The sequence below is a fragment of the Urocampus carinirostris genome, chromosome 1, assembly GCF_059441175.1.
Source record: "Urocampus carinirostris isolate Australia breed hairy pipefish chromosome 1, RoL_Ucar_1.0, whole genome shotgun sequence".
Lineage (NCBI taxonomy): Eukaryota > Metazoa > Chordata > Actinopteri > Syngnathiformes > Syngnathidae > Urocampus > Urocampus carinirostris.
In genome coordinates, this window is record NC_142349.1 from 74,451,629 (window position 1) to 74,464,256 (window position 12,628).

The 12,628-nt window shown below is 40.4% G+C and overlaps 1 protein-coding gene across 5 annotated transcripts in view; it reads left to right on the forward strand.

Annotated features, from left to right (window-relative positions):
* amph (amphiphysin) overlaps positions 1 to 12,628 on the forward strand; it is a 29,900-nt gene that overhangs the window by 7,023 nt on the left and 10,249 nt on the right. For 4 of the 5 annotated variants that reach the window (XM_088350848.1, XM_088350865.1, XM_088350874.1 and 1 more), the window contains exons 8-12: positions 317 to 392; positions 483 to 565; positions 3,397 to 3,535; positions 11,338 to 11,460; positions 11,528 to 11,611. In XM_088350848.1, coding sequence (XP_088206974.1) covers positions 317 to 392; positions 483 to 565; positions 3,397 to 3,535; positions 11,338 to 11,460; positions 11,528 to 11,611 — 505 coding nt within the window. The remainder of the gene's footprint in view (positions 1 to 316; positions 393 to 482; positions 566 to 3,396; positions 3,536 to 11,337; positions 11,461 to 11,527; positions 11,612 to 12,628) is intronic. The other variant, XM_088350857.1, reaches the window with a different exon arrangement.

A 12,628-nucleotide genomic window follows, 5' to 3' on the forward strand; every position in this document is an offset into this window, starting at 1 on the left:
GTCCTCCCCTCTTTGTCATCCTGTCTCTATCCTCCTGTTTTTTTCCTCCTGTCTCTGTCGTCCTATCTCTGTCCTCCTGCCTTTGTCCTCCTGTCTCACGTGCACAGTCAGAACATTCTGCTGAAGGTTTTTCGCTCCCATTGAGAAAGAATGAGCCGGGAAAGGCCTGTATCATGCCGGTGAATTCCTTCCCAAGTTTTGGGGACGAATTAGCATCCGAACACTACTAAAAGTGCAAGATACTGGCCTTCCCTTTTGCCATCAGGCTAAACGAGAATGTCATTTTTGCCACCGATACAAACGTTTTGCATTTCAGCCGAGTGGGATTTTACATCGGCACCTTCAAGAGCGTGACCAGCCTGGAGGCCAGATTTCATCGGGAGATTTCCTTGGTGAGGGGGCGACCATATGACTATGAATACGATAGAATTTGTGTATGTATTTGATTCCGCGCCCACCTGAGCGTCACCTCTTTTGTGCAGGTGTGCAAGCAGCTCTACGAAGTCATGATGCAACTCAGCGAACAACATGCCGACAAAATGTTCACCATCCAAGGGGCACCCAGGTAAGTCCTGTCACCTTGAATGAATGAATGAAAACTTTATTCGAACATCAAAATAAAAACAGAACAAAAACAAAAACTCAACAACAAAATAACGTTACATAATATGTTTGAAAAGGGGTAGTAAGAACCAAATTCTTATATTCCTTGTCATGTAAATTGTTCCAAAGTTTGACTCCACACACAGACACACACATACTTTTCCTCGTGGTTCTCACCTTTGGGATTATGAATTCACGACAGCCCCTTAAATTATAATTTTCCTCTTTCCGAATGAATAATTTACGGATGTTTTCTGGCACTATGTTTTTGCTGACCTTAGATAGCCAGTTGTGCAGTGAAAAATTTTACTAAATCATCTAATTTTGATAATTTGGACTGCAGTAATAAAATATGAGTATGATCTCGATATCCTACCCTGTGTATGGTTCTAATTCCACGTTTTTGGAGGATAAAAAGGGGCTGTAGTGAACTTTTGTAATGATTGCCCCTGACTTCTGCACAGTATGTTAAGTATGGCAGAACTAGAGAACAATATAATAAATACAATGCATTATAGCTTAAATTGAATTTGGCTTTATTCATTATTGAAATGCTTTTAGATACTTTAATTTGTATGTGTCTGATGTGTGTTTTCCAGCTTAATTTATTGTCTATTACATTTCTTTGTGATGGCCTGTAAGGCCTTCTCTGCTGGCCTAAAATGTCCGAATCATGCGTTTTTAATGATATTTTCTCCATGAATACTTATTAAATAAATCAAAATCCTCTGCTGTTTCATTTCATCGCTTTTCCTCTGGTTGTCCAGATGTGTGCTTTCATATAACTTTTCTACCGTATGTCAGGCAAGATTTTTGTTCCAAAGACACGGGCTGCACGATGAACAGAAATCGAATCGATACTGCTATGCGACGTAGTGCGATTTTGTAATCGCAAGACACTGCATTTTTTTCAAGGATTTGTACTTCCATGTTTGTGAGTGATGGAGAGGTGGGCCAACCAGTTCGGGTTCAAACGGTGCCGGCCAATCAGAGGCGAGTTTTAACGGCACTGGTCGATAAAGGCGATGCGACGTTATCCCACAAATCTACGTCTGAGCAGATGGTAACCCTAACAGAACTCCACTGAAGAGGGCGCTGTTTACTTGAGTTTAAAGCATGTCACTTGTATTAACATTTGGATGCATGACTTGACTTGACTCTTATGTCAAATTTCTCCAAATTAAATTTGTCACAGACCAGGGCAGGAAACAGAATTTAGAACCCACTCGCGTAACGTACTCACAATTTATTGGGGAGAGGAGGAATGCGCGCACACTCGATCCGCGGATCGATGGTTGCAGAAGTGTATTGAAATCCAAACAAAAGAGTAGTAAAAAATCAAACAAAACAGGATCAAACGCAGGCAAATTCACAGACTAGGCATTTCACAGAGTTTAACAGGAGTCTTGCAGAAGTTTCACAGAAGTATCACAGACGCTCAGACAACTAACGGCTCAAAGGACCGCATTTAAGTACTCCCAAGGAGCAATCAGTCAACGCGTGTCAATTGGGCGCCGTGGCAACCGTGACGAGATTAGCTCGTATGTAGGGGAAAGTCTCAAGCACTCGGTACGTTAGTGGTAGTGTCTGAAAAAATGTGTATTTTAATAAAAATACATATATTTCAACTTATTTTGTATCATGAGACCAGAACAGACCAGGAAACCCCAGAGCATTCGTTTCAGTTTTTTATTAGGGAAGCTTTCAGGGCTTGCGGGAGACGTGATGACTGTCAGACGTCAGCAGCGGAGCCGGAAAGATAGCTTCGGATTGAGTAGCCAATCGGAGTGCGGAAGTCAAGCAGGTCGAGTTTACCGGGGCTGGAGAGGAGATCGTAGCGTTGGACGGAAATAGGTCGGGTCGGAGGCAGGCAGAAACAGGTAAGCAGAGTTCTTAGTCAAACGGGAAAACAGGAGAGTCACACAGAGTTACAAAAGTAATACTGTGACGAAGAAGTCTGGGCGCAGCGCGCTAAAGAACAAAGCGTCAGCCAATCAGAAGGCGCCCACATGATTGCTCCAGGTGACCAGAGTTAGTAATCATGACAATTTTGTTCCCTTTGGGAAATTCATGAGGGTACAGTACGTGCTGCCGCAGCAGAGCGTGCGCTGAATGAGCGATTTAAAGCACCTAGTATTCCCAGGCGGTCTCCCTTCCGAGTACTAACAACAACTTTGCTTCCCGAAATCGGGCGTTCTCAGGGTGTCATGGCCGTAAAGACGATTTTCTCTTGTACGTCAGACAATATTTTTGCTTGAGAGACATCTCGTATCTTGATTTCTCGTATTTTGAGCAGCTCGTATGCAGAGGATGACCTTGAGCATTCGGCCCTCTAGTGGTAGGGCCTGGAAATTTTCGAAACTTTGATTTTCTCTCATATGTCAGGCTCTAACTAGATTAGCTCATATATAATAATAATAATAATAATAATAATTTCCTTGTATTGTCATTCTGTGTAACAATGTACACAGAACGAAATGTCGATTGCATCTGACCCGATGCAGCCGCAGCCAAGAGAGGGCGCCGCCGACCACTTTTTAAGTCTTAGGAATGACTCGGCCGGGGCGCGAACCCGAACCTCCCAGTCTCAAAGCGGGCGCCTTACCATCTAGGCTACTGAGCTGGTAAAGGATGAGTTCCAGGACTTAGCCCTCTGTTGGTAGTTTCTGGAAATTCTTGTAACTTGGATTTTCTCTAGTAAGTCAGGCAGGATTTATTTCTCATAGATATCTGGAATTTCTCGTATCTGGAGCAGCCAGGTGGTCTTACTGTATTTTTGTGTGTCTCTTCTAGCGACTCGGGTCCGTTGCGACTAGCACGGACGCCGTCACCGCCAGAAGACGAAAGTCCGCCCGAGAGTCCGGACGCCGCATCCAATCACACGCTCCGCCCGGTTTCTCCGGGACCGCCGCGTCCCAAATCTCCCATGCAGGTAAAAGGTCGCTTGATGGCAGCCAAAGATTAGCCGGGTTTCTTTTAGCTTGCTAATGCTAGCAACTGAATTGCTTTTGTAACATTGTTTGACTGTTTTACTTCTTGCACACTCGTCTCGGGGACGGTGAGTCAACACGTGACACGTCTGTCACTCGTTTGTTTCCGTGTTTGTGTTCTGGCGGCTCGCTTCCATGTTTGTCCAGAATATTCGGGCAAATATGCGGGGACGCGTGCCGCTTCTGCAAGTCCGGTTTCCCTGCTCCAGTCCTGTCTCACCTGAGTATCACGCAATGAGTTTCGGCATCAAAGATCAATTTCGAATATTTCTAATCATTTCAATCGAAAACAAAATCATACATTCAGTGCCTAGCGAAAGTATTGCCCCCTAAGACTTTTGTGTCATATTGTCACATTTCAGGCTTCAAACTTAAAGCTTAATAATATACAATTTTTTCTAAGAATCAACAACATGTGAGATACAATCGTGAAGTGGATCCAAATTATTTCATCATTTTATAATATATTAAAAAAAAATGAAAAGTAGGTCTTGCCAAAATATTGGCCCCCTGTTCTCTCAGCTCAGCAAACTGACTCCAGAAGTTGCTTGATGACTTCTGATCATTGTTCCCTCTAAGCTGCGTGTGTGCGTAATTGTGCACTACCCAGAGCTTTTCCGCGCACAAGAAAATCTAGCCAGCTCACAAAAATCAGGGCTCGAAATTGCTAATTAAGAAGCGAATTAAGTCAAAGTTACAGTGCATGAAGGTAAAAATACAAGTGTTCCCCTGACGTTGTCTTATAAATGCGGTATTTGGAAGTCAAGGTCGAAGTAGAACAAAGTTGAGTCGAGTCAGTAGAGTTTTTCGAGAACCGGCTTCTTCGGCTTGGCTCACTAAAAGGAACCGGTTCTTTCGGGTCCTAAACGGCTCTTCAGGTTGTTTTTGCTTCTTTTATCCCTATATGACCAAATATTATGTAAAATTATGTACAAAATGACTTAAAGGAAGGGGGAATAGAACAAAAAAGAAAAAAATACCAAAATGAAAAAGTAGTGAAAAACTGAGAAAAAAAAGAAACAAACGGAAGAGAAAAAAGAAGGAAAAATTCGGAAAAAAAGCCAGAAAAAAGAAAAGAAAAAGAAACAAATGAAAAAAGTAAATAGAGATCAAAAAGAAAAAAGGAACAGTTAGGAAAAAATAAACACAATGAGATTTTTTTAAAGGAATTAAAAAAAAAAATAGAAAAAAAAACGGAAAAAGAAGAAAAAGTTTGTGTTGCATTCAAATAATTTCCAATGATACAAAGTCAATCTTGTTGCCAACATTGTACTTCCACAAAAAAAAAATGTGATTAAATACAGTTGTGTATCGTGCAACCCACTAAATAAGCCCCCAAAAATGTGAGTATTATGCAACAAAAGATACCAAGAATAAAAGAAATGAAAATCTTGAGAAATAATTGTAAAAACAAATGACGTTTGTAGGCCCTGCAACCTTTGCAAAAGTGAAAAATAATTTTGCATTGCCGGAAACTCCGCAAAATGTAACTTGATGTCAAGTTTTGAACATGTCTGATATTGACTTAGTTGCCACACTTGGGATTGCTGTTGCTCACTGTTGTTTCAAGCGTTGCTCACCGACTCACCCACAACTCAGATCCGGAATAAAGTTGTAGAAAAGTTCAAAGCAGGGATGGAATACAAGAATATTTCCCAACATTTACACATCTTCAGGAGCACTGTGCCAGCAAAAATATTAAAATAGAGAGAGCATAAAACTACTGCAAACCTAAACTTTCATCCCAAACAAGGAGAAAACTAATCAGAAACGCAATCAAGAGGCCAACGATCACATTGGATGACCAGCATTCAAACACAGCAGGGGTGGGACAATCTGTCAGTCTATTTTAAGCTCAGCGCTGTCACGCTTCCCTTGTCAGCCCGTCAACGAACTTCTGCCCCGCAAGACGTGGGTTTCGACTCGGTCCTGTTCCTGTTGATATTTTCCTGCCCAGTATTGTTCCCGTATATTTTGTCCTGTTTAATTTCAGTTTTTCAGTTCAGTTTCTATTGTATTTTTGTCCGGTTTATTATTTTCTCCAGTTTTTGTTCCTGTCTAGTTTGTCATTGCACGTTAGACAGCCGGTCTGGAGTGGAAAGACAGGAAGCCAGAGATCGACGAGATCGATTCCGATTGCTTGAGTTGATATCGGACAGATGGGGTCGATACCGAACAGGACGTGACAGACAGGATAGGTAACGAATCAGGAAATCGAAAATAAACAGGAGAAACTAGACAGTAACGAAAACTGGAGAAAATAATGAACAGGACAAAAATAGACTGAAACAAAACTGGAAACCGAATTTAAACAGGACAAAATAAACGGGAACAATACTGGACTGGAAATACCAACAGGAAAACAAGACCGAGTCAGAATCCACGTCTTGCTTAAAAAGACGGAAAGCCAATCTGTTAATGAGCCGTAGCTGGCGCCACACGGGCAGGGCCAATTGGGCGCCATGGCAACCGTGACAGATTCTCAATAAATATTATTATTTTTTTATCTATAAGTGCGAAGCCTGGAATACGTAAACATGTCAAAAGGTTTCTGGGGGACCAAATACTTTTGCAGAGCAGTGTGGAAGAATTTGACGCCTTAATCATAAATATTTGTCACACAGAGGTGACACGTGCATACCTGTCGCGCTCCAGCGCTCCATGCCGTCGTATTTTCCCTTACAAAATACAAAAGAATCTTACACCATATTTTTTTCAAACGTGTTTATTTTTGTAGTTTTTCATGTTATATTGTACACGTGTTTCGTTATATCATATATATTGTTAATTAACATTTTGTTGTGAGATACAGAGTTGCTCGACATGAATGAGGTTTATTATAAAAAAAAGTTCAAATATGAAGTCGCTTGGACGTTCACTGTAGAAGGATGAAATACATGCAAATATGATTAAGTAGAATAATATATTTTCTTATTCAAATTAGGAATTCATTTTCTGCATTAAATTATTGTTGGTAATATACTGATTAAAGGGATCACCACAAACCTGTCTTTTTTCATTTTCTCCTTTTATACCTTCATTTTTTCTTAACTTCTTTATACAACATAATCATTCGTAATATAATGCATCAAAGCAAGTGAGCCGTTGGCTCTCTTGAAGGAGTTGAGCCGAAAAAGCCGGTTCCCTAAAAAGAGACGGACTTCCTTTCACTACACAACGACCACATGAAATCCGATGTTTTTTAAGCCCACATGTATTTCAAATTGACTCAATCGACCCCGCCTGTTGTTTTCAGATCGGAATGACTTACAGCGTTTTAATTCAGGTTCGGCCATTGCGACTCGATGATTGTATCCAAAGAAAATTCAAAACTATGTTGTAATGTAGGCTTACTGCTCCGCTTTCGCTTTGTTCACGTGTGATCGGAATGATGCATGATGGGAAATCCCCAGGCGGCAGACGCATGCGCACAGTAGCATCAAAACGCTCGCTTCGTTTGCAATGAAAAAACCACACCGAGATAGAGGCTACCGCGGCGAACTCGTTTGACTTGATTAAATTGCCGTTTTCGTGATAATCGGTATATGGTACCCATAATTGACAAATTTGCCTTTTTCCGTACAGATTTTCTCGTACGTCGTACACGTCTTAAAATGTATAATAAACGTACCGTAAATTACGGACTATAGAGCGCACCTGATTATAAGGCGCACCCACCACTATTTAAGAGGAAAACCGATTTCGTACATACACAAGCCGCACCTGTATATAAGCCGCATGCGCCCACATTTAAACATGTAACACAAACACAAAATTAACCCAAACCCGACTTCAAGTCCCACGATTGAAACTAAATGTCCTTCATTAAAGTCCACGTCCAAAAATCACAGCCGGCGTAATGAACGGTAAATGATACCTGTACTTAAGGTTTGAGGCAGACCTGCAGAGTCCAGGTCCCGTTGAAAGTAATTCAAGGAAAAAAGTGTATATTTCCAAAGGTAAGGGGCCGGTCACACAGACATTTGCGGCTGATTCACGGCCAGAAATTTCTGCCTTTGAGGCGGATGCCATTGGACGCATTAAGATCGCCATTCAGACGAGATACAGCGGTGCTTAACACGCAGTCGGAAATTCGCGCGCGGGTGGCATCGCGAAATTATTTGGCGCTGCTCAAACCTTCAGAGCATGGGCACACAGCTTTTCGAGCGTACTGAGGCTGAACCACGGTCAGAAATTTCTTGCCGTGAAGCAGATGCTGTTGAACGCTTATGGACGTTTAGAGACCGCCATATAGACGAGATAGAGCAGTGCTTTACTCGCGGTCGGAAATTTTTACGTGGTTGGCCGCGTTCAAAACTTTTGAGCTGCTCAAAAGTTTGAGCACGTGTTAAACCGCGTGCCGCACACGTGGTCAACACGAGGTAATGACGCAGAAATGACGCGGAACGACGTGCTCTGGCCGCGGCCAGGGCGTGCTTACACATGGGTAGGATGGGAAATTTCAGCGGGTAATCGTGGGTGGAGCATGGTAATAGCATGTTCTGCGCCTGTATCGCGGTGTTATTACGTGAAATTAGCGTGTTACGCGTGTGACAGTCAAACGCCTTTCTCCGCGTATAAACAGCGCGAATGCCGAGCACACGTCATTTGTGCTCGTGACGTCAAGGGGGTGAACATGGATCCCCGTCAGCGTAGTTTCTCTTCATTTCGAATAAATCTTTCGGTGCATTCGCAGCAAAACTTTAAGTCTGGGACCTTAGTTTAGCCTTCTGGTTGAGAGTAAGAGACCCGGCTCCTGAGCTTTGTAGCGTATTATGAACTGATCGATAATGGATAATGAATAAAGAAGAGAGAACAGTCTCCCCTAAACCCCGCGTTTGTTCCGCCCCTCATTTTTCGTTCACCCGTGCAAAACTTATCAGAATAAGTGTCTAAAATAAATACAAATAAATACATTAGAAAAATATACAGTTGCAAATACATATTATACATGGGTTACACATATTTACAAAGAAAGACGGTACACCGAGAGAGTTTTCAAAGCTTTAATAATAATAATATAGCTTTGACAGGGCAGTTAATGGTAGCAACACTCGAGCGCCGCTGGCGGCCGTTAGAAAAATGACATAAATTGGCCGCATCATTGAATAAGCCGCAGGGTTGAAAGTTAGGGAAAAAAGTAGCGGCTTATAGTCCGGAATTTACGGTACTTTGTATGGCAAAAACGTACGAGTTGACAGGTATGCACGTGTTAACAGCGATATCAAGCAATCGTTGTTTTGTCTCCACCAATATTACATGATCTGTTAAAAGAGAGAGTTTCTTCTTCCGAGGGGAAGGTTTCTCCAACTCACCCGCAGACTGGATTTGGGAAACCGGACCTGTAGGAGGAATGTGTGTTCCCTCCGTGCTCGTACAAGTAGAAAGAGCTCCAATGCTGCCGCCATTGAAGCCGCCTCAAAGCAGATTTTGTGACTTCAGCGTCTTCAACTTGTGTTTGTGTCCCTTCCGTCCCGGCTATGCTGCTGCTTTATGGCCACCTTTCCCTTTTTCTGTCCCTAGACTCAGTCCTGGTCTGAGGAGTACGCTGACCAAAACAGAAATCATTTTGAAAACGATATTTGAGATTGGATTTTTTTTTAATAAGATGTTTTCTTGTGGAAAACCCAATTCGGCCCAACCTCACCCAAACCCTAGCTTTGGAGTTTGAGACCCCTGCTCTAAATCCTCATGTCCCCATTGTTCCACTGTGTGTCCACAACAAAAATACAACTAGATAGATAGATGGATAGATAGATAGCTGGATAGATAGATAGATAGCTAGATAGATAGCTAGCTAGCTAGATAGATAGATAGATAGATAGATAGATAGATAGATAGATAGATAGATAGATAGATAGATAGATAGATAGATAGATAGATAGATAGATAGATAGATAGATAGATAGATAGATAGATAGATAGATGGATGGATGGATGGATGGATGGATGGATGGATGGATGGATGGATGGATGGATGGATGGATGGATGGATGGATGGATGGATGGATGGATGGATAGATAGATAGATAGATAGATAGATAGATAGATAGATAGATAGATAGATAGATAGATAGATAGATAGATAGATAGATAGATAGATAGATAGATAGATAGATAGATAGATAGATAGATAGATAGATAGATACTTTATTCATCCCCGTAGGGAAATTCACACAAAAATACTACAAAATTACTTCAAAACTAAATATCAAATTTCGTGCTTAAAATCCTAGACCTCATGTTGTATTTATTCTGAAAATAGAAAATCCATTGAAATACTGTAAAAAAAATACTACAGTAATACTATCATACCAAAATACTACAAAAATACAACTACAGTAATATGATAAAAGTACCAAAGAAATACTAAGAAAAAAACAAAGGAATACTACTAAAATACTACTTCATAATACTACAAAAATACGAATGTGGAAATACTACTAGAATACTTGTACAGAAATACTACAAAAATATCACTGCAGTAATACTATAATACAAAACACTACAAATATTACAAATAACATTCCAAAAATAACTACAAAAATATGATCGATCCATCTCTCCGCTTATCCGTTCAAATATACTACAGAAATGGTACAAAATTATTACGATAGAAATTCTACAAAAACACTTCTACAGAAATACTTAAAGAATACTACTACAGTAATGCTGTCATACAAAAATACTACTATAGTAATATTACAAGAGAAATACAAAAAAAATACTACTTCAGAAATATTGGGGAAAAATACTACAGAATTACAACTACAGTAATACTATCATACAGAAATCCTTCCATAGAAATATAGAACAGAAATACAAAATAATACTACTTCAAAAATATCATGGCCAAAATATTACAAAAATACTACTATAGAAATAATGATGAAAAATACCCAAGAAGTCCTACGAAAATACTATTATGGAAATACAACAAAACACTTCTACAGACATATTACTACAGTAATATTATACAAAAATACTACCATAAAAATATTACGACAAGAGTCCAAAAAAAAAATACTACTTCAGAAATATTATGACAGAAATACTACAGATGTACTACACAAATACCACAAAAATACTATAATGGAAATACTAAAAAATACTACTGGGGGCGGCAGTAGCTCAGGAGGTAGAGCGCTCGTCTTGGGATCAAAGGATCCCAGTTCGAATCCCGCCTCGTCCGTGTTACATGTCGAAGTGTCCTTGGGTAAGACACTGAACCCCTAATACCCCCAATAAGCAGGTTAGCGCCTTACATGGCTGCAAGGCCGCTATTGGAAAATGTGGAGCACATTGTAAAGCACTTTGGGAAGTCATTGACTTGAAAAGCGCTATATAAATGCAGATCATCACTACTGCAGAAATACTACTATAGTTCTACAAAAACAACAAAAATACTACAGAAATACTCTAAATACAAGACAAAAATATGACTGTAGAAATACTACATACATACTTAAAAGACTCAACTACAGTAATACGACAAAACTATGTGCTTAAAACAGGGACCTGATATTTTTTTACTAATTGCAAACAAATTTACTGAGAGAACAATAACATGTAGATATCTGCATGTATAAAATGAATCAAATCGTATAGGTTTCCAGGACGGGCCCCAACTTTCAACCCAACTCCATATAGTGTCCCACCTCTGCCTTGGCGGCATTCTGCCGTCTCTGCCGAGTTCATCTTGGGGCCCCTCAAGCTGACGCGTGCAAATGTTGGTCTTTCTCAGATAAAAAAGGGTCCCCCTGTGCCGCCGCCCCCCAAAGCGGTCACACCTTCCAAGGAGGTGGCGGAGGAGCAGATCATCGACCTGTTCGGAGGAGAATTTCTGCCGGCCCCTTCCCCGTCGCAGGTCCGCAAGCCGAACGTGAGCTCAGCAGCGCGTGAGTTTCCCCGCTAATCGGCTTGTGTGTCGGCAGCCCAACGAGAGGCCCGGAGAGTCGCTCCTGGATATGGATTTCGACGCGTTCCAGCCCGACGAAAGCGTGTCCCCGGTACCGCAGGTTGGTGACCCCAATAGCTTGTCTTTGTTGTCATTGATAACAATATAGTGCACGTTGTTTAATACCAAATTCGTTAAACATGTCCTCGAGTCGAAATGGCAAAAAACGGTACTTTTATTGCATCGATATCTTCCTCATGCTATGAGGCTATTTAACTCCACCCGGGGGAGTAAAAGCCCACATTTAACCCTGCCCACACATTTGCATATTACCCTATTCTTATTACAATGTGTATTTTCCGTAGCACTATTTAAATACTCTATATCAACATGTTATATTGGGTATTTTTGTATTCTATATCTTTATTTTATTGTTTTATTTTTCAACACAAGGATACTGCTGGAAGTGTGAATTTCCCTACAGGGATGAATAAAGTTTCTATCTATGGTATCTATCTATGGTATCTATCTATGGTATCTATCTATCTATCTATCTATCTATCTATCTATCTATCTATCTATCTATCTATCTATCTATCTATCTATCTATCTAGACATCTATCTAGACATCTATCTAGACATCTATCTAGACATCTATGTATCTATCTATCTAGACATCTATCTAGACATCTATCTAGACATCTATCTAGACATCTATGTATCTATCTATCTATCTATCTATCTATCTATCTATCTATCTATCTATCTATCTATCTATCTATCTATCTATCTATCTATCTATCTATCTATCTATCTATCTATCTATCTATCTATCTATCTATCTATCTATCTATCTATCTATCTATCTAGACATCTAGACATCTAGACATCTAGACATCTATCTATCTAGACATCTATCTATCTAGACATCTAAAGCCATGTATCGAAGTCGTTTTAGTCTACTTTCATGTGTGATGATGGTAAATTGACCACGTTGATATAAGGCTTTTCAAGTCACTGAAAATCTCCCAAAGTGCTTTACAATGTACTCCACACTAACCTATTCACACACACTGATAAGGACTCGAACCTGTGACCTTTTAGTCCCAAAACGAGCGCTCTACTGTTACCCGGAATA